The sequence below is a fragment of the Juglans regia genome, chromosome 14 (genome assembly GCF_001411555.2).
Source record: "Juglans regia cultivar Chandler chromosome 14, Walnut 2.0, whole genome shotgun sequence".
Classification (NCBI taxonomy): domain Eukaryota; kingdom Viridiplantae; phylum Streptophyta; class Magnoliopsida; order Fagales; family Juglandaceae; genus Juglans; species Juglans regia.
This window is the reverse complement of record NC_049914.1, coordinates 13,367,378-13,393,284: the sequence shown is the minus strand read 5'-3', so window position 1 is coordinate 13,393,284 and position 25,907 is coordinate 13,367,378. Positions and strand designations below refer to the sequence as shown.

At 36.9% G+C, this 25,907-nt stretch overlaps 1 protein-coding gene and 1 non-coding gene across 5 annotated transcripts; both read left to right on the top strand.

The window, feature by feature from the left end:
• Positions 1-5,706: 5,706 nt before the first annotated feature.
• On the top strand, positions 5,707-14,481 carry LOC108990295 (receptor-like serine/threonine-protein kinase NCRK). Of its 4 annotated transcripts, none has more exons than XM_018964221.2 (11): positions 5,710-5,753; positions 6,757-6,831; positions 7,188-7,274; positions 7,642-7,758; positions 8,576-8,689; positions 9,147-9,398; positions 9,587-9,828; positions 9,966-10,262; positions 10,646-10,882; positions 11,099-11,326; positions 13,838-14,481. In XM_018964221.2, exons 3-11 carry the CDS (start codon positions 7,205-7,207, stop codon positions 14,201-14,203), a joined length of 1,923 nt encoding a protein of 640 aa, XP_018819766.1. In that variant the 5' UTR covers positions 5,710-5,753; positions 6,757-6,831; positions 7,188-7,204; the 3' UTR covers positions 14,204-14,481. The 4 variants fall into 4 exon arrangements, with proteins under 4 accessions (XP_018819767.1, XP_018819766.1, XP_018819765.1 ...); XM_018964220.2 differs by lacking the exon at positions 5,710-5,753 and adding an exon at positions 5,854-6,612; XM_018964222.2 differs by lacking the exon at positions 6,757-6,831 and having other exon boundaries at positions 5,707-5,753.
• An 8,684-nt stretch (positions 14,482-23,165) lies between these two features.
• LOC118344609 lies at positions 23,166-23,272 on the top strand. Its single transcript, XR_004798389.1, has one exon. It is a non-coding gene; the product is annotated as a small nucleolar RNA R71 (small nucleolar RNA).
• The last annotated feature ends 2,635 nt before the right edge of the window (positions 23,273-25,907 follow it).

The following is a 25,907-nucleotide window of genomic DNA, read 5'->3' as shown; positions in this document are numbered from 1 at the left end:
TATCGGATTGAAATATTTGTGTGGGTCTATAACATATGTCTTTAAATGTGATTGGTGGGATCTAGGCGGTGGTCGGGTTTCGATACATAGGGATAATCACTTTACGAGTGTCAATACTGCATCTAAATGGTACGAAGATGATCCATTTGTATTGGCTTGTCAAGCTACCCAAGTCTGTTACTTGATTAATCCAATGAAAAGTGCTGATGGAAATAGTGGAGAGATAACTTGGCGAGTTGTACAAAAATTTGTCCCTCGAAATATATATGAAGCAGGAACGAGTGCAGATTACGAGAATAGTGGAGATGAAGATGACACTCCGATTGTAGAGGCATACCAGGAAGATGGAGAGGGTATTAACTTGTTTGTTGACCTCGGTGCACTCGAGTTGCTCCCCTTGTGTAGAGATGATGTCCCACCCGACCATCTCGACTCGTCTGTATTAAATGATCATTCAATTCAAGTAAGTGAGGAGGAAAAAGAAGAAGAAGAGTCAGAAGATGAAGACGAATTAGAATCCTGGCAGGAGGTGGATAAAGACGATGAAGAAGAGGTGCATGATGATGATGAAGATGTTATTGATGGAGATTTTGAAACAAGCATAGAAAATTCATCTGAAGATGAAGAATAAAAATACTAAATATTTTATTCATATAGGTGACTATAAAATATCTTGAATTTTCATAATTTCTTCTAATTAATTTTTTTGATATAATTAATTATTTTTAAGAATGCCGCCAAAACAACAACGAAGAAATGTGCCTTCGCCAAGTCCAACTCCTGAATCCATTGAGGACTCCCCACTCGAGAAATCCATTTTTGAAGATCAAGCTAACACAGAAGAGAACAATAGCCAGTCGATAGCTACTAGTAAGGAAATATTGTCGTTGATAATTAATCATATAGTTAATACTTTTATCTCAATAATTATATAATTATAATTATACTATCTATTATCATGTAGTTGATGCATCTGCACGTCACGGTCGTGGCTATACACGTGGAATCTTTCTTGAAAAAATTAGAAGGCACGAAAAACTGAAGATCACAATTCCTGATTATTCCACTGGAGGAGTGGATGATAGTGCAGCAGTGCTTTCCTCCTATATTGGCATAGTAGTTCGAGCTTATGCTCCATTTATGTGCGCTCATGGCGAGATGTTCTGAATGAGATTAAGGAACACATTCGAAGTCGTGTGCTGGTGAGTTTACTTGTCAGTACATTTTTTTCACCTAGATTAGTATATTATATTTTTGACCTGATTCTCTTGTTAGGATGAATTTGACCTCGACTTTGGTTGTAGCGAGGATTTGAGAACCGTGAATGAGTTGATGGCTACACTATTCCGACGTCATAAAGGATGATGTCATGACCACTTCAAGAAGTTTGAGACGTTGGAAGAGGTTGCGCAGTCTCCTTTTCAGCAGATGAAGTTAGATGATTGGAGAAAGTGTTGTGATCTTTTCGCATCTCCAGATTATCAGGTATTTTAATTATTTACATTCATATTCGTTTTATATATTATATGTATACATATTACAATTAACATTCTTAATATATTTTGTAGTACTTGAGTTCTACAAAATCAAGTACTACAAAATAGATCCGCTCTGACTGTTCACCATTGTGCTGGTTCAAGGTCATTTCACTTTCTTGCTGAAAAAATGGTAATTAAAAAATTATAGAATTCATTTATTTTCCTGATATTCTTTTATTTAAGTACTAACATTATTTTTTTAAAATTGCTAATGTTGCTTTGTTAGAAATGTGATGATCCTGAAAACTTTTCCCTCATTCATGTCTATGCTTCTGCTCACATCAATGAGCATAGTGAGTGGATGAATCCTGTCGCTGTTTAATTATGTAAGCAGTGTTAATTTTGTTAAATAAATTATTTATATAACATTTGAATAATTTATTTTTTATTTCTATTTTTTTAATACGTTACTAATTATTTACGATCATTACCTTTTAAGTTGCAGGGAAAAATGATGGAGATGCAGTTAGCTTCTGAGGAATCCTCTCCTAATGACATAGACATATTCATGCAAGTGCTCGGGCTGCAGTCTAGTATGGTAAGAGGTTTTTGACGATCTATCAAGCATAGATGTTCATCCTCCTCAACCTCATCGGCTTCACAAATTAATAATCTTACGACAAATTTAGAAGTTGCATGGGGTGAGAATGAGTATATGAGGTCGAGACAGCAAGAGTTAGAGTCTCTATTAGAACGACAGTCTTATTTAGAGACGCGTTTGTAGGACCAACAGAGAGACCAGGAGGAAAGAATACACGGTGAAGTGCAAAAGCAAGTGCAACGGGAGATGATGGTGCAAATGGAGCGTGTTATATCGTTGCAACGGAATCGCGGTAGGCGAGGGAAAAAGAATAAATAAATTTTATCAGTATTTGTGGCTAATTTTAATATCTAATTTTGTGCTTTTATAAGACATTGTTACTTGTTAATTGATGGTATGTAATATGATACAATTGGTATTATGTTTTTAAATTTTATGAAATTAATATTTCTGATCTGTACGTTCGAATGTAAATTAAAATCGTTCGAACGTTGGTTCACATTCGAACCAACGTTCGAATGTAAATACATAAATTGGATAGTAACGTTCGAACGTCCTCACACTAAAACGAACAAACCGTTCGAACAATAAAGTGATTAACGTTCGAATAAAGCACTTGCATTCGAACGCTCCTTCATTTATATTCGAAATAACGTCCGAATGTTCAACTCATTACATTTGAAAATTTACGTTTACATTCGAATGGAAAGTCGAACGTTTATTGTAATTAACGTTCAGGCGCATTAATATTCGAACGTAAATATGATATGTTCAAACGGTATTTAACGAACGTAAAATTCTCTTATTCGAATGCCAATTGGTCCGGTTAACGTCCGAACATTTCATTTTACGTCCGAACGTAACTTTCTGTGATACCTCCAACTATCACTAAAAATATTTTTTATGACGGTTGAATAGTAAACCGTCACCAAATATTTTTTGTGATATATTTTAAGTGACAGTCGTGATGACGATTTTAAACTGTCACCAAATATTTTAAATGATAGTTTGTCATTTTTTTATGATAATTTTCTCTATTACAAAAGACATTCTTTATAGTGACGTACACAGATATGCGTGGTCCCATGCGGTGATGAGTGTTCAAGGTGGAAGAGTTTTCATCAATTAATAATAACAAATTGTACGTATCGATGAACGTAATCTAACATGCATAACAAATTGTACGTATCGATTAACGTAATCTAACATGCATAACAAATTGTACGTATCGATTAACGTAATCTAACAATAGACCTAAAAGGTTGGTGGCCGACAAGTCCAACCCTAATATAGATTGTCTTTCGCAAACAGTGAGTTATTCAGGTGGCATCGGCCATATCGGCTAATAAAAAATGAAGTACTTACAGATTTGGTACGTACATGCATTTGGATTCCAACTTAGGTTATCAGAAATCGGATTCAAGTCATCCCAAAGCTCTTTTTTTTTTAATGGTTAGGTAAAATTTTTCTGCAAGTAGATATTGGCCCAATGATTATGCATGCATGCAAGTCTGTGAAACTAAAAATAATCCCTCGCCTTATATTCCTCCCTAAGTGAAACTAAATTTGTAATTATCGATACATTAATTCAATGATTATTCAGAAACCATAATTTTTATGGATCCCCTTTATATATATACTCCTTTTCTTGTTTCCTTTTTTTTTTTTTACTATAAATAAAAGTTAATTATGGATTTTTGGTGCCTTTTATTTTAATTTTTATTTTCTCAACGGAAACCCATTTTCATTTTTAAAAAATCTGAAGCTAGAGTGGACATGGATGTAAGTAAGACAGTGAATAGAAATAAATAATATAAAGAGTAATATTATATACAGTTTTAATAAGAGCAAGTACTATTTTATTTGAAAAAAATAGAGTCTACTATTAAAAAATTATTTTTTTATATAGATTCTAAATTACCCACTTTTTATAAAAAAATATAAACAAAATTTACATATCTTAAAATTGTAAATATCGTGTCTTTGATATAAATTTAGAAATAGCTAAAGACGCGAACTAACTCAATGACTAAAATGTGACCTTTAGTTAGGGTTGTTGTGCTTTTAGGTCACCTTTGTGTCCTATCAAATTTGATTTAAATGATGATATATATTGTTTTACACTTAATCCATTATTTTTGTGTTAATCTTTTATTAGATTTTGTTAAAATTAATTTCAATATAAAAATACCATTTATCATCTTTTATTTTCTGTGATATTAAATAATAAGTGAAATAAATAAATATTAATCCATTATGTTTGGAAGCAGACTAAGAAGCTACAAATTAAAGTTAGAAGGTGCCATACTATTGCTATATTGAAAAATTTTACTCATTATTTTTATATCACATATTTATTTTAATTTTTTAATTTTTTATATTTTTATTTAAGAAGATTTGGTAAAAAATGATGAATAGAAGAATTTAATTAATTTAATAAAAATAATTAAAAAATATTAAAAAATGTATAATTCGTAGTATATGCAGCTGGATAGCTAAGCCTCTGCCACATCAGGTATCCAAGTTCACAGCTTTACCTCTTCTCATATCCCAAGAATGCTCTGAAGGCGTGAAGCTTTCACTAAAATATGATTTAGTAATTAACCTTAATGATGTAATATAAATAATTATTTTTTTTAAAAAAAATATTTTATTTATCCTTTTTCTGTAGATTTGCTATTCTGTCGGTTGGACCTTGCTCTTTGTTCAGATTTAACTTCTTTCATTTTCTTTTGAAACAACGACAGTGAAACCTTGTTTCGTTTTTAATTGTGATTATTAGCACAACAAAACTCCACGTCATAAAGTTGGATGAAATTCTATCTCCAAATCCTAAGCTGAAACCTCTTTCGGCCGTTCATCAGTGAGACAGTCCGGATTCAATAGATCGAACGGTAAATCAGCCGGATCAGGTTGTCTGCTTCGAACTGACTGGACCCATTGTGATGGTATGTCGGGACGCTCTAGACTCCGACACTGAGTAGGTGGGCCCGTCCTGGCAAGGCAAATGGGTTGAAACTCCACTTTTCGGTTTTCATGTCGCTTTACTGGCTACTGTGTCTGTAGTAGTATGTCTTTGAAGCAAGGTTTGTACTAACCCCCATCTTGGCAACAAGGCTATTCTTTTCATTCCTCATATTTTTTCATCATTTTATTATATAATATTAAATAATTGATTTATAAATAAAATATAATAAATAATTTTTATCTAATATCATTTTATAAAATAATAATAATAAAAATAAATAAATAACTTTACTCTTATTTAAACTTTAAAAAGAAAAGAAGTTTTGAGGTTTCAACCGTTGGCAGTATTTTAATTTAAAAAGTCTGGGAAGTTTTCATTTTGATCCAAACCCATATTCCCAAATGAACCCACCAAGCTGTGAGATATTTGGGGAAAAAAAATATAAGGGAAAAATTATGGGTTTCTGATCTTTTTTTTATCCGTAATGATTTTAGCTACAGTGATTGGTTGAAGGGTCTCTTTCGGATTTGCAAGAGGGCTGCTTTCCGAATGTTTGTTGATGGCCTTCCTTTTAGTGACCCCATTCCCTTTTTTGAATAAATTCAGGCATTCAATAAGTCCATATTCAGACTATTTGATGTCATACGTCGCGTCTGCAGTTTTTTTTTAATAAAAAACAAAAATTTCCGGCATTTAGTTCTGACAGGTATGTTCATATAATCTGGACTTGGATTTTCTGGGTATGTACGTTCTGCTTTTTTCTATTTCCCGTCTTTGTAATATCAAAGGTAAGTTAGATTCGTGCATATTTAAAGCTACCTTGGAGCTGCTATATTGGACAAGCTCATGGGTTCTGTTTATGGGAAAATGCTCATTTCTGCTTTCATTCATTTGCTACAAGCAATTTGTAGACAACAGTTTTACTCCTATTTTGGGTGCTTTGTCTCCTTCCCTTGTATTCAGTTCCGGGAGTTGTCTGTAGGGACCGTAGTTTGAGCCGTAGGGCTGGTATCCAGGATAACTGTTGTCTTCATTGCTTGATCTAACTATGCTGCGTATCGGCTTTAAATGATTGGAGGACATGTTTGTTTCTCATGCATAAATGCATTTTAAGCTTTTATTTGCTGTGTCATTCTCTCAGGGTGTCACTATTCCATCTTTTCTGACCAGTAATTGTGGGCATTGGCTGTATCAAAAATCTTGGTATAGAGTATTCTAGTTCAGTATAGGCTAACTTTACGTTCCTGGTACCTGGCGTGAGTACTCTAGTACTTTTAGGTTTGATTGAATTGGAAGCTTCGGATGTTTGTTGGCCAACCATGAATTTGGCTATTCCTACTAAAGTATTTTAATTAGATGCTTCCCTATTCCTCTATTCTTGACTTGATGGTGTTTATATGCCCTTCAGAGATTCAGCGAATATTGATATCAACAACCCTGGGTCTTAATGGTGTTTACCACTCCTCAATGCCATTTTATTTTGATAATAAATGACTGGAAACTGATAGCTGAACCACGGTTGGTTGTTTTCAACTCCGTTTTGATGTCCACTCATTTTAATGTCTGTAAGTTGATTTATTAGTATTAAGGATTTTGTTCTTGGATTGATATACACGTTTTGGATCTCATTTCATTCATAAATCCATATCTTTCTATTACTGCATGGATACCTATATTTTTGGTTGAGTGGAAATCTCGTCTATTATCAGCTCTTTGCAGTTTGGATGAGGGGGCTTTACATCAATGAAATATAAAGACTAAAGAAGCTCTTTTTCCTAACAAAGGTTGATTCAGAACATTCATTTTCCCTTGTGTTGCTTATTATTTGTACAAGAGCATGACTTTTACTCTGTTTATTGGATTTAGCCTTTTTATTATTGTTGTTGTTGTTGTTGTTATTATCATCATCATCATCATCATCATTAGCAGCTTGAAATCGGCAGACTTGACTTGTAAGTATAGACTGGGGATCACACTGCATGGTTTATTTGCTTTACTTAATGGAGAAATTTCTGCTGTCGGTTTGTTTGTATGATGTTGATATAGAGATTATCCTTTTGTTCTTCTGTAAAACTATGAAGTGCAAAGTTTTGATGTTATACAAAAATATATTGGATGACTTTAATTTCTTTCCTTGTAGCATTAAGGTGGTAATATATGAAGCTCCAGACAGAAGTTGCCATTGCTTATCTTATCAGCTTTATCTGGATTCTGCAAATTCATTGCGGTTAGTATTAATAGTTGTATAGTTTCTGGAATTTGTCTCTGATTATTGCCAGTGTAACAATGGAAATCAAGGCAAATCTTTCCCTATTAAGTTTGTAAAATTTAAAATAGCCCAAATCCTGCAATCGAAATTGGTAATTAACGATACCAACTTGAGATGCCTGCCCAAAGAATACACTGTTCCCCCTTTGTTTGACAATTTAGTGGTAAAATAAGCTGCAAGTAATGTTGCTTTTATTTCACTATATTAAGCGATGCCATATTAGTATGCTCCTGGCGTTGCTTTTTTTTTTTTTTTTTTTGTAATATGTGATGTCCACAGATAAAAGCTATGAAGCTTGTGTCTCAAGTTGAGTTTCTGGGTGCAGATGAACTTTCTAGTACTTCTAGCAGAAACAAATGGACATGTAAATGTTCTTCCTACCATGGAAATCAGAGTTATACTGTTAAATCCAACTGTTCCACAGCCTGTGATTGCATTCCAGGTATGCTACTACGTCTATGGTTAAGCATCTAGAAGCTTTTTATTGGTGGGTTAAACTCCTACTGCTGCTGATAAATATGTTGCAGAACATGCCCTCTCTCTCTCTCTCTCTCTCTCTCACAGACACACACACACATATTAATTCTTAGTTAATTCATATATAGAATTTTCCATGCATGCGGTTTTAGAAGCTTCTACTAGCAGCCAATTTACCTGGAGAGAGGGAAAAATGAAAAGTGCATTACGTAATAGTACGTTCTGGCAGCCCAATGTTTGCAATTATTAAAATAATTTATAATTTTGTTTTTCACTTGAACCTCCTATCAGCTGAACTAAACGCTACACTTTCGGTACTTGACTGTAGAACGTAAAGAAGGGCATAACATGTCACTTTGTTCTACCTATTTCCTTGAATCTCAAAACAAGGGGTAAATAAAATGAATGAATTTTGTAATATCCTGCTCCTGCCCAGTGAAGTATGTTGGAGTCCATGTTGCTATAGTGGCTGTCTTGGATGCCATCTATCTAGAATCGAGTGGAGGATGTCTCTGTATGACTAATGTGTGTGTGTATGTGTTTCTATCATTTTGTTTTGAAATGGGAGCTCTTAGGAGTGATATGCATGTCTTGAAATCATGTTTCAAGTTTAAAAAAAATACAAAATTTATCACATCTATTTGAAGGATTCTTTGTCCGAGGCATTTTTCTTTTTGTTGTCTTTCATTTAGTGACAGGGTTCATTTTAGACAATGTATTGGGAGGCAGCAGTGACCAGTTTGTTATGTAACACTAACTACACATATTACGCTCCGATGTAGATGCTGGAGGAAGTGGAAGCACATGGACGTGTACATGCACTGCTGACGGGTTTCCTAAGTTAGTTTCTGACAATGTTGATAGAAACTGTTTTACAGCTTGCAACTGCACGTCTGGTATGTTACTTTGTGTCTCTGTTTCTTTCTTTTGAAATCTTCATGTAGATTTCTCTTTTGAATAACTGAATAGGGTTAATTATTGCTCACTGATGATTAATTACCTCACGATATGAATTCACTGCTGAACTCGGTGTTTTATCATGCTCGAAATCAGAAAGTGGGTTGCAATGTTGTATTTGTGGCTGACCATCTGCTTTATGGGGAATAATGATGAACTCAAGATATTCTGGTGGCTCTAAAATCTGATATATTCTGTTGGACTTTGGGTTTAGATTTTGTTTAACTGTAAAGTACTTTTTTAGTTGAATTCATTTTCATAAAATTCAGGTATTTGATGGATAATGATCCCTGAATCATCTGTTTTCTATTGAACTCATTTTATACGAAGATATTTGCTATTATTTAGATCAAGGTGCACAAAAGCTTCTTTGACTGCCTAATTTCTTCTTGACAGGATCTCTCAGCACGGCACAAGTCTCAAAAAAGCACATTTCAAGCAAAGTTGTTGTGATTATTCTATTACTGTGTGCCATTCTCACAACTTTTGCATTTCTTGCCTCTGCCATTTGCTATGTCTATCGAAGGGACAAGTTCTCATCAGACAAGGAAAAAAATTGCGATAGTGCTACCAACTTAATAAGTCTTAGGACTTCTTCAGCACTACAGAGCAAATTTTCTATAGATATTCCCACAAATCCTTTTACAGGCAAGTCATCTTTCACCATAGTTTCAAGGCAATTGATGTACAATATTTCCGACATTCTTGAATGTTTGCTTCAATATAATGTGAACCTGACCTTTTGTTTTGGCTTTAAGCATGTTCTAATGTGCTTACTTTTATCCAACTTGGCTTTGACAATAAAACCATTGTAATATTCCTTTTCTTTATCTCAGGATGCTTTCAGAAGACTTCTTTGTTACTTAGAAGCAAAACAGGGAATACACATGGAACCATCATCCAATTTTCATATTCTCAATTGGAAAGTGCAACCAGAAAGTTCTCGAACTCTAATCTTATTGGAGTTGGAGGAAGCAGCTATGTTTATCGTGGTCAGCTCAGAAATGGCAGAATTGTGGCAATTAAGCGGCTAAAAACTCAGGGGGGACCAGATTCAGAATCTCTATTTTCAACGGAGGTACCTACCTTGATATGCCATTAGGTTTTATTTCTTGGTTCAAACCACCTTGTATCTGGGTATTTTAAGAAAAATGGCAATAACTTGATTTTCTTCCCATGAAATTTGCAAGTATTTTACAATCTCGTTTTGCTCAGATTGAACTATTATCCAGACTTCATCATTGTCATGTGGTGCCTTTGCTTGGCTACTGCTCAGAATCCATGGGAAAAAATGCTGAGAGGCTTCTGGTATTTGAGTACATGCCTAATGGTAATTTGAGAGAGAGTTTGGATGAGGGCTCGGGTAGAGAAATGGATTGGCCTACTCGAGTTGCAATTGCAATTGGAGCTGCAAGAGGCTTGGAATATCTTCATGAAGCAGCTGCTCCAAGGATTCTGCATTGTGATGTCAAATCAACAAACATTCTCCTGGATGATAATTGGAGAGCGAAAGTAAGAGTCTCGATTCTACTCTTACATAAGTTACGATTATAAAGCATCAGAAAGAGGAAAGGGACGAAAGCTCATAACCTTTATTGACACTGGAATTTGCTGAGTGAACTTGCTTCAATGGTTATTAACAGAAAAAAAAAAATCTCCTAATTCATAGTGAATCTGGTTTAACTTTACCAAGTAATATTTTCACCATCAGTGAAAGTGGTTGTCTCAGTCAGTCAACTATTGTCTTGGGCTTCTAAGTTCTTGTGTCCTGAAGTAATATGATGGGAAATCTTAGGAAAGAATGAGCTATTATAATTGTCTATTCAGCTAGTGGACATACATAATATGTGTTTATATATATATATATTTTAATTTACTTTCACATGAATTTACAGATAACTGATCTTGGTATGGCTAAATTCTTAAGAGCTGACGGTCTCCCCAGCTGCTCCAATTCTCCAGCAAAAATGCAGGGGACTTTTGGCTATTTTGCACCAGAGTATGCTATTGTCGGAAAAGCCTCACCCAAGTCAGACGTTTTCAGTTTTGGGGTAGTTCTTCTTGAGCTTATTAGTGGTCGGCAACCCATCTATAAATTGAGCTGCAACAGAGAAGAAAGCCTTGTCATTTGGGTATACTAAATCCTCACTCTGAATTACATGAAATCATTTTCTATCTTGTCTGCTATCTTGGATTTTTTTATCCTCACTTTTAAGCTAAATTTTTCATATTTAGCATATGTCTATAATCTGTTATCTCAAGCAGCCCTTTTATTGTGCTTGGTACTAAAACTTTTATCATGTACAGATTTCACGTTGAATTAGGCTGTCTAAAATTTGTCTGTGTAGGCTACCCCTTGTTTACAGGATAGCAGGCGAGTAATTACGGAGTTGGCTGATCACAGTTTAAATGGGAATTTCCCTGAAGAAGAAATGCAGATAATGGCTTACCTAGCAAAGGAGTGCCTGCTTTTGAATCCTGATGATCGACCGACCATGGGTGAGATTGTTCAAATCCTTTCAACAATTGCACCTGATAAATCCAGAAGGAGAAACCTTCCTGTATATCTTTACCAGGTATTACATATTTGTCAAGGTACTATTGAATTGGCTATCACGGGTGTCTTGCTTTTCTGGTTGATCTTTGACTCCCTTTTACAAATTACTTCCAAGCTTTCTGCACCTGTTGAAAGGAGCCTAGCATATAAAAACACTTTTCTGTTGTGTTTGAATGATAAATTCAAAAGATTGATAGACTTCAAGATGATAGGAAGAAAATTGGTGAGAGATTCAGTATCATCAATGAAAAATTTCATTTTCTGGATGAGTAAATTTAAAATTAAGAACTCAGACGATTATAGGAGTTATAATGCTAGAATATGGCTTGGTGGTGGCAGGCAGTGGTGGGTGGTGATAGTTATAACAACAGTAGTGATAGTTATAACAACAGTAGTGGCGGCAATGTGAGAAATGATGTTGGTAGTAGGATGGTAATGTTGTGAACTTTTTAAAATGAACCTCAATAATAAAAACTAACCTCAAATTCCTTCATCCAAACACGAATTAGTAACATTAAAGCTTCTATAAAGCAACGACATTAAGTATGCATTTTGCTGCATGATCTGGAGAATGATCAACCAAGTCTAACTAAGTTCTATTGAGAAAGCATATTTGAGCTGACCTGCTCTATGCCCTCTCCCTCAAAATATTCCAAATCCTTGAATTTGACATAGCTTTGGCTTCAAGTAGCGTTTAAAAATTAAAAAGAAAAAAATTACAATTTCCACCTTATTAATTAAAATAGGTTTAATATTTTACACTCCAAACTATCAAAGCTTAGCACCTTCGTTCATTTGGTCAGTAAGAGGGATGACAGCTAGTTGATATCACAATTTGGACACTCGTTCTTAATAGACGGTGCACATTTTAACCTGTTGATAGCTTGAAAGTCAAATATGCTAGTTTTGATACTTCAAAGCATAAAATGGCTGAGTTGGAAGATGCAGATGTATTTTTTCCCTCTCAAATGACTATATATGGAAAGCTTAGGTCAATTTCAATCGAACATTGAATTGCTCTAAAACAAGTGTTAGAACAAGTAAAATTTACCATTTCTATTTCAAAATAGGCTTTGTTTGTTGTCTTCCCTTCTTTTCATCCAGCCGTACAAATAAATAAAACAAATAAATATTTTTTAAGATGAGGGCTAGACAGGGGCCTGTCACTTTGCCCATTCATGTGAATCTGCTGGCTCACAAGAGTAGTAGGCAGATTTTCCATCCATTACCTAGGGTAATTGGATTGGCGTTTAAAAAATGTGCCTGTAGACAGCCGGGGTTTGGGTTAGATAACCACCAGCCTAGTGGTAGTATCCATCCACTTGCCTATATTTATAGTATACATTTATATAAAATAAAATATTAATGTTATAAGAAAGGAATGTACTTTGTGCACATCTAGGGTGTGCAAGGCTGCAAGCCCTTTGAAAAAAAGTGAGATTTTAATGGCCCAATATGATTAGTCAATGATACAATTGGATCCCTATTGAAACATTATAAAGAGCAAAAAAATTTTCATTTCCGAGCAATGTGGGATCTCATACAATACCTACTTTATCCTCTTATCATATGGGGTATCACAATCTCCCCCTCTTAAATTTCCGATTTCCTTGTTGGGTCCATCCGTCGTAGGTGGCACGGCTCAAGTCTCACATTTTTGGTTGGGATAGGCTTTACTACCATTTGTAATGCCCCAATGGAAGGCCCAAGCCACATAACCTATACTCCAAAAGGACTAGTCAATAATACAATTGGAGCCCATTGGAATATTATAAAGAGCAAAAATTCTTCTTCCCAAGCAATGTGGGATCTCATACACCACCTACCTTATCCTCTTAATATGTGGTATCACAGAGACTCACCTGAAAATACCAACGTTTGTTTTTTTTTTATGGTGAGTCTTACTTTTTCAAAGAGCTTGCACGTCTTGAGCTTGTATCAAGTATTACTCATATTTTCTATTAGGTTGCACACTTTCACTCCGTTTTGCCTCCTGCTTATACGAAGAAAAGTATAACTCCAAAAAATCTCTCCTTCAACTCTCCCAATTCCCTTGTTCTCTTGGTCTCTCCCTCACTCCCTCATTCTCTTCTTCTTCTTCATCTTAGGCTGCTTTGTCTTTGGCAGTTGCTTCTTCTTGTGTTCGGGCAAAATTCTTATTCTCTCTCTCTAAGCTTTTTTGTTGGTTCTTATTTGACTGTGTTTTGATTTTTGTGACTTCATTTTAAAAGTCCCTTGGGATACTCATCCATTTGTAGGGTGGGGGCAATCAGATCCCACCTGTGATGGGAGCTGGGGCTTGGGGTGGGGGTGGGGGTTGGGGTAGCAGCAGGACAAAATCTGCCCTTCATGGTGGGCTAGAGTCCCAATTAAAACTTAGAGACTAGAAGAATTAAGTAATTACATATTTTTATCACACGTCTAGTAGGGTGAAAGTTTTTCAAACTACATCTAATCAAAGTTGAGCTTGATTGTCCTAAGCATCCCACACTCGTCCAACTGATTGTTGCAATTTTCCTGTGACATTCAGAGGTCATCCCCTCATAGGATAAGGAGTGAATCCTTCATTCAAAGGCATACCAATCAAATGGAGAAGAGGCCAGTCCCATCCAGTAAACGTTGTTCACTGCAGTTGTCAGGTCCTATTGATGGTGAGGAGACAAGGCCAGCCCCATCAAGTAAGGAATCAACTCCTTGTTCCCCAGCGGTAGAAGTTGATAGTATAGTGTGTGTTGGGGACGATAGCAATGAAGCAGATCATACTTCGCCCGAGTATATAAAGAGCCTGATACTCGAGACTTCGAACAGTTCAAGTTGGCATGCCTCCAATGATGAAGTGGACTTAACTGAGCCACGGTTTGAATCATTTTGGATGGCCAATATTAAGACCCCTTGATGAAAGCAACCTGATTAGTGCAGAGGTTGGCAAAAAGATGGGAAAAAACTCATGCTAACAATGTTTTTGGTGGTACAAGTTTGTTGAAGTACTTTAATGCTTGTAGATATATGTGTATATATATTATCTGGGCTTATTGGTTTCAGATTGCTCAAAGAAGAAGCAAGCTGATTTTTTCTCTGTTTATTTTCTTCTTAACTGTTTTTGTCTTTCCTTTAAAGAAGAAGGGCACGTTACAGGCTTTCTTGTAAACGAAATATGAACCCAGGAATATGAAAGGCGGGGGATCAAAACCCAAGCAGTACTCCAACTGTTGATTATATTTTATATATCAAAGATGGCGCATAGTAAAAACCAGAAGTGATTGGTACATAGAAATTGAGGACAAACTTTGAGTTTCTAAAATTTATCAAAAACCAAACTTTGAGGGTGCAGATTGACCTAGTCAAAATGTTAACAAAAACCAATAAATGTATAGTTTTCTATATGAAAAATGATAGACGTGGGACTCTTTTGTAATAAATGTTTAGTTTTCGATATGAAAAATGTTATGCATCAGTTATTATTCACTTTCACACTCTATAGTTATAACTTTTTTATAGGGTGTGGCGTAGTGAATAGTGATTAATGAGAAGAATTTTTTTATTTTATAATTCTATTGTAAATGGAAGATAGTTAAGTAAATTGAAGTTATTTTTAATAAAGTGGTACAAATATATTGAATGATTATAAAATGAGTTGTAAAATAGTTATAAAAGAGTTTTCGATGTATTATGCAAACTTGCAAAATTAGTTTATGTTTTGAAGGTAGAAGAAAGGGTTGGTCAATGGTGCAGGATAGATGCATCGGGGTGGCGGCACCCCCTTCGGAACAGAAAGAGCTGGAAAAGAGTGGGGGTTAAGTGACAAGAAAGACAGCTCGATGCCCAATTATGTGTTGTTGACCTCATTCGAGCGTGCTTGCATGAGCTGCTTCCCCCTGTCAAATTGAATTATACAGGAACTTGGAAATTGAGATTTGTTGTGCTAACTCTCTTCGGCCTATCCGAGATTCCAACTTCTGACCGCTTACCACAAGTTGGGGAACTTTAAATGAGACTCAACAACAAATCAAGCAAAGCAACAAGATTCAGCCATGCAATTTTGATATCATGTCTGTGAATTCCTTATGTACAGCTAACTAGCTTGTCATGTCTAAGCAACTAGGATTAGTTGTCAATCTTCATCTTTGGTTCATGCTTAAAACGTTTGTTCATGTGGTAGTTGGGAATCCGTGTTAAAAGTTAAAAGCTGCAAGTTTGAAACTCTCGTTTGAATGGTAGGTGGAGGGTTGACTTGAGAGGAAAGGATGGTCGCCATATATTAACACAACATTCATACATATCATCTACCTGTATTGGAAACTGAGTCGAATCTGCTGCAATTTAGTTGTATTTTCTGCAATGGATCCACCTCCACCTCCACCATCAAGCACACCACTACTTGCCCCAGCTCCACCTGCCAATGAATTCTTGGACTGCTGGTGAGATTCTTGTTTTTCCTTTGCTTCTTTCTCGTCTGTATAAAAATCGATGAAGCTAGAATTCCTTTTTTCCTTATTATTTTCGGGTTTTATTCTGCAGTTTATGGATTCTTTGTTGCTGTGGCTTATTTAGAAGCTGCTTCCCTCCACTGTTTGAGCCTGGGCCTCCGCCTCCCTGATAATGAATTACTTCTGTATCTCTCTTGTTATGAGCTGTTTGTGTATGCAAAGGAAAATAGAAAACAATGTAAGAGTTAGATTTACACATTTGGACGCATTCTTGATCATCATCTTCTTTTGTAATGATTAATGTAGCCTTGAATTTTTGGGTGAATGATATGCTTCGGTATCTTTGTATTCATCTTGTCTCGGGAATGCATTATTCTAACATTTATGCTTTGTAAAAAGTTGTATTTATCTAATTATTGCCAATTTATAACGCTATAAACAAATCAAATTATACTGTATACACAATTCAAAGCCATGGATTTTTGTGAGGAAAAGAACAGGAATAACTAAAAAAAAAAGAGGGAGAAAAGGCCTATGCAGATGAAACTAATGATAGAAAGAACAATGATAAGTGCCGTTGCTCCTTCTTGTTATGGCATCTACAGATCCAACCAATGAAGGGCATGTCGATATGTAAACACCAATGCATACAGAATCACAATTAGTTGCGGATCATGATCATTATAGAATTTAACTTTCAAGATCTCAAGAATCACACTTATATAGCAAGCCACGTTCTTTCCTTCCGTCATTTTCCATGTATTATATGAATGTATGGAAAATCATTAGACTATCTATATTTATTAGTGAAATTCTGTACTCTTTTATCTATTGAAATACAGCCTATGGTATCGAGGATGTTGATCAACCCCTTTGTACTCTTCATGGTATTGGAGGATTAATAGGCCAACGCCTTTGTACTCTTCTTTGCTCTAATGGCATCTCACACAACACCTGCTACCTTCCCTACTTTAAAACAATTTTTGGTGTGAAGTTAGATGGTAGTGATTATCTTCAATGGTTGTATTAGATGGTTCTTGTATTGAGAAGCGGTGAGATGTTGGGCATCTTCGATGGTTCTGAACCATGCCATCATCCTAGCACGGATGATTATGGCAAAGAAATACCCAATCCAGCATATGCTTCTTGGGTGAAAAAGGACCAATAGCCTTCTTGGGTTGATCAAAATCACTTTGTCCGAGTCTTTGCTATTTATGGTTTACGGTTTGCACACATCCCGTCAAATGTGATCTACCTTGTCCAGTTTGTTAGGGAAAGAATGGGCAACGCCAAGCGGGTTGATGGCCCATGGACCCAACCGCAAGACCTGAGCATCCCAAACGAAAATGGCCCAACAAACTAAACCAAGACCAGTCCACAGGGAGGGGACGAGGAGAGTTGCGCCAGCAGGAATGGCTACGACTTAGTTGACTCAGGGCAAGTTAGGATCACTCATCCCTCTCTAGCATAGTGCAGGGAGGGTTACCGCATTGAATGCAGTGAAGTGCCCCCTTAAAGGAAATGCCTGTGTTAGACCCCCAACGCCATAGGATCCAGAAAAGGATGTCACAGTGAACGTGGTGGTGTCCCCATAGAGCATGAACAAACGTCAGATCACCTAGGGAAAGGAACCCTGGTCATTACACTCAGAACAATATATATAGCCAGTGGAAGGAAAGACGAGAAGCAGGATCATCAATCTAACTATCTCATTTTCCTTTTTCTATCTCCCTCGAATTCGAACTAACTTTGGCATCGGAAGTTTCCCCCTGACCACTTAGACGTGAGCCTAAAGGCATACCGAGTACGGTTCAACAATAAATGCTAGATAGCTGACGATCAAGGCGAAAAGATAATGTTGCTTGTGCTCCTGGGAGAGGTGTGGCCCAGGAGTCCGTTCATGCTCGAATTAGCAAGGAAGATGCCGGAGACTCTGAGGGAGTTCATGGACAAGACAGATGACTTGGTAAATGCAGGGGACACGTTGAAAGAGCTCATCGAACAAAGGAGTGCCGAGTTGGAAGAAGCGGATCAAGGAGTGAATGAGGGTTGTAGCAGTAAAGGCTTGAGCATGCAAGAGAAGCCTGACAGGACAGGTGGTGGACAAGGAGAGACGAAGAAAGACAAGGCCTCAACTTTGAAGAAGTTCATACGAATGCGCTGTCGAAAGAGGACTATGAGGCCCCACCATGGTGGAACGATAATGGTAGACCAGGTGACCGAAGAGAGGACCCACGGTGCACTTATTGTGGCAAAGTAGGGCACATGACAGGATACTGTCGCCGCGACCAACACCTAATTGGGCCACCATGGTGGAATGAAAGAATGGAATGCACCACAAACAAGGACATGTACCAAACTTGGTGACCAACTAGAGACCTACCTAAAGAGCAATCAAGGAATTGCGGAAGCAGAAGCCCAGATAGGAGGAAATTTGGGAGGGTGGCTCCCTCACCTTGAAATGGGCCCGGTGAGTTGGATCCCCACTTGGGGAGATCACAACCATAGTTGGGTGTGTTCACCGGAGACGAAGCGACAACGTCGGCTAGAAAGGCTAAAGCTAGGAGGAGCGCGATGCGAAGAAGTGTTCGCGATCAACCAAAGGTCGAGGTGGAATCCCTATAACCTTCATCGAGGAAGACCACGTAGGGGTGTCCTATCCCCATGACAATGCTTTAATGGTCACCCTACTGGTTGCAAACTTTACCCCCCGCCGAATCCTAGTTGAGAATGGAAGCTCGACTGAAATACTAGTTTGGGACGCATTCCAAAAAATGAGCTTGGGGCAACACCAGCTATGCTTGCCACTGTCACCTCTCAAGGGGTTTTTGGGAGAATCGATACAACCAGAAGGAACCATCACGCTGCCAGTCACTACGGGCTCGACCCCCTACTCGGTAATGATTATGACGGATTTTTTGGTAGTTAAAGCCTGCACTTATTACAAAGCTATCCTGGGCAGGCCAACACTAAATAAGGTGAAGGCGATCACCTCCACGTACCACCTGAAAATGAAGTTGCCAACGTACAGTGGTGTGGGAGAAGTGCAAGGAGAACAAGCCCTAGCATGAGAGTGCTATGTGCAATAACTCAAGAACAGAGGCCTGAATGTCAGTGCTAAAGAAGGAGCGGAGCAAGGAGAGTCTAGTCAACTGATGGAAGCACCAGGTAGCGATGGCCCATGGCGACATGTAGGTGATTTCCCTAACCTCTGGAGCTTATTGAGTGGGGTGTGGAGACACGACATATACAGCCTGCAGCAAGCTGAGCCTTTCGAGCCCCTCAAACTAGTGATACTCTAGCTAGACAGGCCCAATGCAATGGTCAGAATAGGCACCTGGTTGGTGATGGGCCTCCGAGAGCAACTAACGTTGCTCTTGCTCAAGCAAAAGAATGTGTTTGCATGGAGCTATGAGGATATGCCAGAAATTGACTCGAAGATTATAGAGCATCACCTTAGTGTTGACCCCGAGTCCAAGAAGTTATGGCAAAGGCACAGGGGCTTCAACAAGGGAAAATACGCTGCCATAGCTAGAAAGGTGGAGCGCCTCCTGGAGGCAGGCTTTGTATGCAAGGTCCACTACCCTGACTGGGTCTCGAACGTGGTGCTCGTGAAGAAGGCAAATGGAAAATTACAAATGTGTGTAGATTTCACTGACCTAAAACAAAGTGTGTCCAAAGGGCAAATTTTTCCTACCACGGATCGTCAAATAGTTGACTCAATTGCCAGCCACTGCATGCTCAGCTTCATGGATGCCTACTCAGGGTATAACTAGATTCGAATAAGTCTGAAGGACCAGGAGAAGACTTCCTTCATAACTGACTGAGGCCTATATTACTTTTAGATGAAGTCGTTCGGGCTAAACAATACAGCAGCGACATACCAAAGGTGTTAGTAAACCGGATGTTCAAGGAGCAAATCAGACGAAACATGGAACAGAGAATGCGATGAGGCGCTTGGTGTTCGCATAAAAATATATCTGCAAGAGCACAAAATCGTAACAAATAGTAAAGTGTTTTAAAGAAAACGGATATCGAACCCACAAGGTATAATTATGTTATTGAGTATTAAAATTGACTAAATTAATTACTATTTGGAAAACTGAAATATGAAGAATGGTTTATTAAACTGAAGAAAATAACATTAAAATTAAGATTTTAAAAATAATAAGAATAGATCTAGAGCGCTCGACTTCACCTAGCAAATCCAACACATTTTACTCTTCCTTGTTATAAAATTCCAATTATCTCAAATTGATGATAAAAATCCCTAAACTATTCAATATTTTCTCTCGAACAATACAAAAAATATCTCTAACTAATAACTCCATATCTCTATATTAATCTTTATATGAATTTAACTAATTGGAGACTCATTAAGTTCTATGGATTTTTCTTGAAAATCACACTAGTCGGGTAAAGCATCTCTCTTTTCGCTCAACTAATGGTGTTTAGTTCTAGAGCTTTAATCACAAATCAACTCTCGGTCTCATTGCAATCCAAAACTCAATTCTATCGCATTATTCATCCTCACATTCATGCATACCCATCATTCTCACTTCATCATTAGCTCCCCGGTTATGCAAACAAGTAAATAAATAATGGATCTCTAACAACTCTATAGGCTTGCTTTTCAAATCACTCTTCACTGATGTAGAACATAAACTATCACTAGGGATCAATAGGTTTTTATTAAACTTGTAATGTAAGGCTAGGGTGAGGGCTACAAAGAAAATGTAGGATTCAAACAAAGCAAGTGAACTTAAGTTTGAACATCAATATAATAAATAGAGAATTCTCACTTCTAACACAAACATCTCTTCTCAATCATTGTAAATCTCTCAACATACCTCTCTTTATTGCACTTTGAAGTATCTCTCTGTTTACCCCTCTATTCGGCAGATTAATTTTTTTTTTTGGAAATATTCCATACCTTTTTGACTGCCTTTGTGGATGAGTTTCGTCGGCCTTTTCTTGTTGGCCACATAGTAGACGAGTTGACTTTTCACATATCCAAACTTATGATTTTGATAATATTGCTATAATTACTTTATTTACAGACCTTCTACCTCTCTTGCCTTTCATGCTCTTGTGAGTCTGTGGCTTTGTGTAAACTTAGTTCTCTTGAAAGGTAAGGATATTAATATTTAAGCTCAAATAGGGTAGGGAATATGATGTTTACAAGAAAGAAAAATATAAGGCCAAAATATATTTCAATAAGGCTCAAAGGGGCGACTAAAGATAAAGATAATAAACAGGTAAGCTTGAAAGGCTCAATCGGTCCAAAAAATGTCTTAATCATTTCCCCAGTAATATTTTGTCTAGGATTTCACCTTGAGTGTAATCAAACAAGTTCTATAGTAAGTTGAGACCATACAAATTCACAAAATCCGCATAAAATTTCTTTAAGTACTCAAAAAAATTAATGATCATAAGAGGCATTTATTGAACATAGGAAATATCAAATTAAGCAAAATCAAGTAAAGAATTAACAACTAGACTTAAGCAGTGAGAATTTCTCCTAAAAATTATAATCAATTTCAATGATATTCTTATCGTAGGCTTTTTTTATTCATCAAACCATACTATTTTTATCATCATCATCATCATTATTATTATTTATTATTTATTTTTATTAAATAAATAAAATAATATCATTTCCCCCAAACTTAAATATCACATTGTCCCCAATGGAAAAAAAAAAAGAAGAAAAATTAAACCAAAGAATGAGAGAAGGTAAGAGATGCTCCCTTGATTTTTTTTCTTGGTCTTCCAATTGAATATTTTCCTTGAAGATGCAGCCGTGTACCCCTTAGAGATCTCCCCGGCCTCTTCATTCCTTAAACTTGATGGACGCAGGTTGAGTTCAAGCTTGGGTGGTTCCTTATGTGGTAGCTTTGGGAATTCAGCTCCATAACTCTTGTCGGCCATGACCACGTCTCGGTCGCTTAGTTGAAAATAAGAATGTACCTTGGAAGGGAATTCCATAGATTTAAATATGTCATAAGTGACCTGCTCTTCACCGACCCTAAAAATGTGTTTCCCTTTCTGGAGATCAATTAAAGTTCTCCCTGTCGCAAGGAAAGATCGGTCCAATATCAAAGAGATCTCCTTGTCCTCCTCCATATCGAGTACAATGAAATCAGTCGAGAAGATGAACTTATCAACTTTCACCAGTATGTCCTCAATGAGACCTCTCGGGTATTTAATGTTTCTGTCCCCCAACTGTAGAGAGATGGTAGTCGGCTTTGCTTCTCCAAGACCTAGTTCCTTAGGCAGCATCTTCTTTTGTACAATTGCACTGCTCTCCTCGATTGCCAACTGTAAAGATATGGTGGTTGGCTTTGCGTCTCCAAGACCTAGTTCCTTAGGCAGTAGTTTCTTTTGTACAATTGCACTGCTCTCCTCCATCTCCAACTGTAGAGAGAATTGATTATCAATCTTATTTTTTCTTAATCTTTGTGGAAAAATGAATTGGTGGATCATAAATTGAAGGAGAATAAGTTTCAGAAATAAACTCCTTGGATTTCTTGGGTTTTGCATCCCCTTTATTCTCCTTAGTTTTCTCAGCTTGCTGGTCGGTCGCATCCTGATCTGCTTCTTTCACCTTGTACTCAATTTCCTTCTTCTCGGACTCCACATTTTCAGCAACTTCTACATCTTGCTTGGTATTTACTGGCTGGTCATATGTCCGCCTACTTCTCAATGTTAAGGCTTTGACATGTTCCTTCGGCTTGGTCACAATGTTGCTTTGTAAAGTCCCTGTTGTCCTCTCGGTAAGCATGTTTGAGAGCTAACCGATTTGTGCCTCAAGATTGTGGATTGAAGCTGAGTTGTTTGGGATCACCATATCAGCCTTTTGCATTGCCATATCAGTCTTTTGCATGTACTGCATAAACACATCCTCAAGTGTCGGCTTCTTCTCTTGATGTGGAAACTGTTGAGGTATTCTAGCCGGCACTTGGTTATTGCTCCATGAAAAATTAGGGTGATTTCTCCATTCGGGATTGAATGTGTTTGAAGAAGGATTATTTTGACGTTGGAAATTGGACACGTAATGGGCTTGTTCATGATTCGGTTGCACAAAAGGATTCCCCACTCAACAATTTACACTTGAATGATTTCTTGCGCAATGATCACAAACAATATTAGTTTGAATAGTATTAACGTTCATTTTACCTATTTGTTTGGATAGATTTGCCAAATGAGCCGCAATTGTAGATATTGAGTCAAGTTCAAAAACTCCAGCCGCCTTTCTTGGCATTGCTCTCTTTGCAGACCATTGATAATTGTTGGATGCCAATTCTTCTGGAAGTCCATATGTGGTTTCATGGGTCTTACTCATTAATGCCTCTCCAGCGGCAGCATCAACCATGGATATTTGTGGGTCCTAGACCATTGTAAAATGTCTGTACTTGAAGCCAGGCGAGGAGGTCGTGATGTGGACACTTGCACAATAAGTGCTTGTATCTCTCCCATGCCTCATATAATGATTCAACCTCAAATTGGTCGAAGGTAGTGATATCATTTCTTAATTTCGCTGTCTTGGCTGGAGAGAAATACTTTGCTACAAATTTTTGTGCCAACTCCTCCCAGGTGGTGATGATGCTGGGTGGCAAAGAATTCAACCAAGCTTTTGTTTTTTCCTTGAGTGAAAAAGGAAAAAATCTCAATCAATTTGCATCATCTGCCACTCCGTTGTGTTTAAAAGTATCACAAATTTCTAGGAAATTTGAAATATAGACGTTAGAATCCTCTTGTGACAGCCCCCTAACTGGACGATTTGTTGGATTATTTGAATGATGGCCGGCTTGATCTCGAAGTTATTGGCTTGTATAGCTGGCCGCCTTATACTAGACGTTGCCCTATTAACCGAGGGCATCGCATAGTCTCTTAACACCTTGTGCTCCTGGTCGGCCATATTAATTTCAGATGCGGTGACCTCTTTCTTTTTCTCTTTATTGATCCAACGTAAAGATCTTTCAATCTTGGGATAAAAAAAGTGTATGATTTAGATTAGCACATGCACTTCTAATTCCTGAAAAGAAAAACCAAACTGAGATCTAATTTAAACCAAATTTTTTTATATAAATAAAATAAAATAAAATCCAAAGTAGTAAAAGTATAGCCAATATCAATATCAATAACAAATAATTATTCCCCAGCAACGGTGCCAAAAACTTGTTCGTATAAAAATATATCTACAAGTGCACATGATCGTAACAAGTAGTAAAGTGTTATAAAGAAAACATATATCGAACCCACATGGAATAATTATGCAATTGAGTATTGAAATTGACTAAATTAATTACTATTTGAAAAACCAAAATTTGAAGAATGGTTTATTAAACTGAAGAAAAGAACATTAAAATTAAGATTTTAAAAATAATAAGAATAGATTTAGAGTATTTGACTTCACTTAGCTAATCCTACACAATTTATTCTTCATTATTATAGAATCCTAATTATACGAAGTTGATGATAAAAATCCCTTAACTATTCAATATTTTCTCTCAAACAGTACCAAAAATATCTCAAACTAATAACTCTATATCTCTATGTGAATTTAACTAAATGGAGACTCATTAAGTTTTTTGGATTTTTCTTGAAAATCACACTAGTTGCGGTAAAACATCTCTCCTTTCACTCAACTAATGGTGTTTAATCCTAGAGCTTTAATCACAAATTACCTCTTGGTCTTATTGCAATCCAAAAGATCGAACAATAGTTAGCTAGAAAATTATAAGCATTAAGAACAAGGAATGAACACTCAATTATGGAAATATTGAAAATAAAATAGTTTGGAATATAAACTATGTGTTCAATGCTAGGCTACATGAAAGCTCTAGAAAATAGAATTAGTTTATAATGAAATTAAAAAGAAAAGAATAAAACTGGTGTTCTTTGATGAAGTCGGTTGATGAAGCATGCGGCTTTTAGTTCTGCCCTCCAGTTCCGTCTTCTCGAAAGAACACTTCAAGAATAAATTCTGGAACTCTAAACTCAGACTCATACTTTTAAACATAAAAACTCTTGACTCCGATTCAGAACTCTCTCTGTTCATCCCATAAGTCGAGATTAAATAGATGTCGAAATTCAAATCTGGAAACAAGATAACTGTAATTACAATCTAGCCTAAAGATTTGGAAAATAGTTTTTAAAGATAAATATTAACATAAAAGAAATTATCCCAAGAATAACGAGATTATCTAAAATGGAAGATTCAGTAATATGTGGCTTGAATTGCGCAGCTTGGAAGGATTTTGTCGCCAACAGATTGATTGCGAAATTCAGATTAGGTGGTCAGCAGCAGATTGATCCCGATCGGGATGAATTATCCCACCAAGTAGATGCCATGTGCACTGTATATAACTGGCGTGGAGGTCACACATGAACGGGCGTAGAGGTCACAAAAACCACACGACCCTCTCCTCGCCTATCGGGATGAAAGAATCCTCTCGCTTTTTGTAGTTGTTGCCCACGATGTCGTTTAGGTTGGTCTTTTAAGTTGGTTGTTTAGACGAGTCGCCCTAATCTAACCACCTAGAGCCTTGTTGCCAAATCTTCGCGCTTTCTGGTCGTGCCTTCTGGTTGAGAGTTTCCTTGCCTACCGAGAGGTAAGTCTTGTTGCCTTTGGGCAAGAGAGATCTCTTTGCTGCCCATGAGACAACAATTCTTGCCCAAATCTCATCGGCTCTCTTCAGATCACGTTGCCTCCTATCAGTCTGGATCGGTAGTATCTTCTTTTGTACCAAAATGCTATCTTTTTGCACTAAATCCTCTCATTCCTTCAAATCTAAGAAAATAAATAAAAATATGTAGAAATAAAATAAAATCAATAGTATTGAAGGAAAAATGACACTTTTCATAAATAAAAAAGTGATAAAAATCACATAAAAATATACTTATCACTTGGGCAACTAAAAGCATACTTGACCAACCCCCGCCCTTAAGCCAGCTAAGTCTGGAGAGGCCTTATAGCTATAACTTTCAGTCACACCAAACACCACCTCCACAACTATTTTCTGAGAGGCGGAAGATGGTAAACAAAAGCCACTATGTGTTACATGAGAGATGCCTTAAGAGGGGCAGAGCACGCTGCCCACCTATCAAACTACTCACACTAGCACTCATGGTGGCAGCTCGCCCGTTGAGGCCTTACCGAGGCCTCCT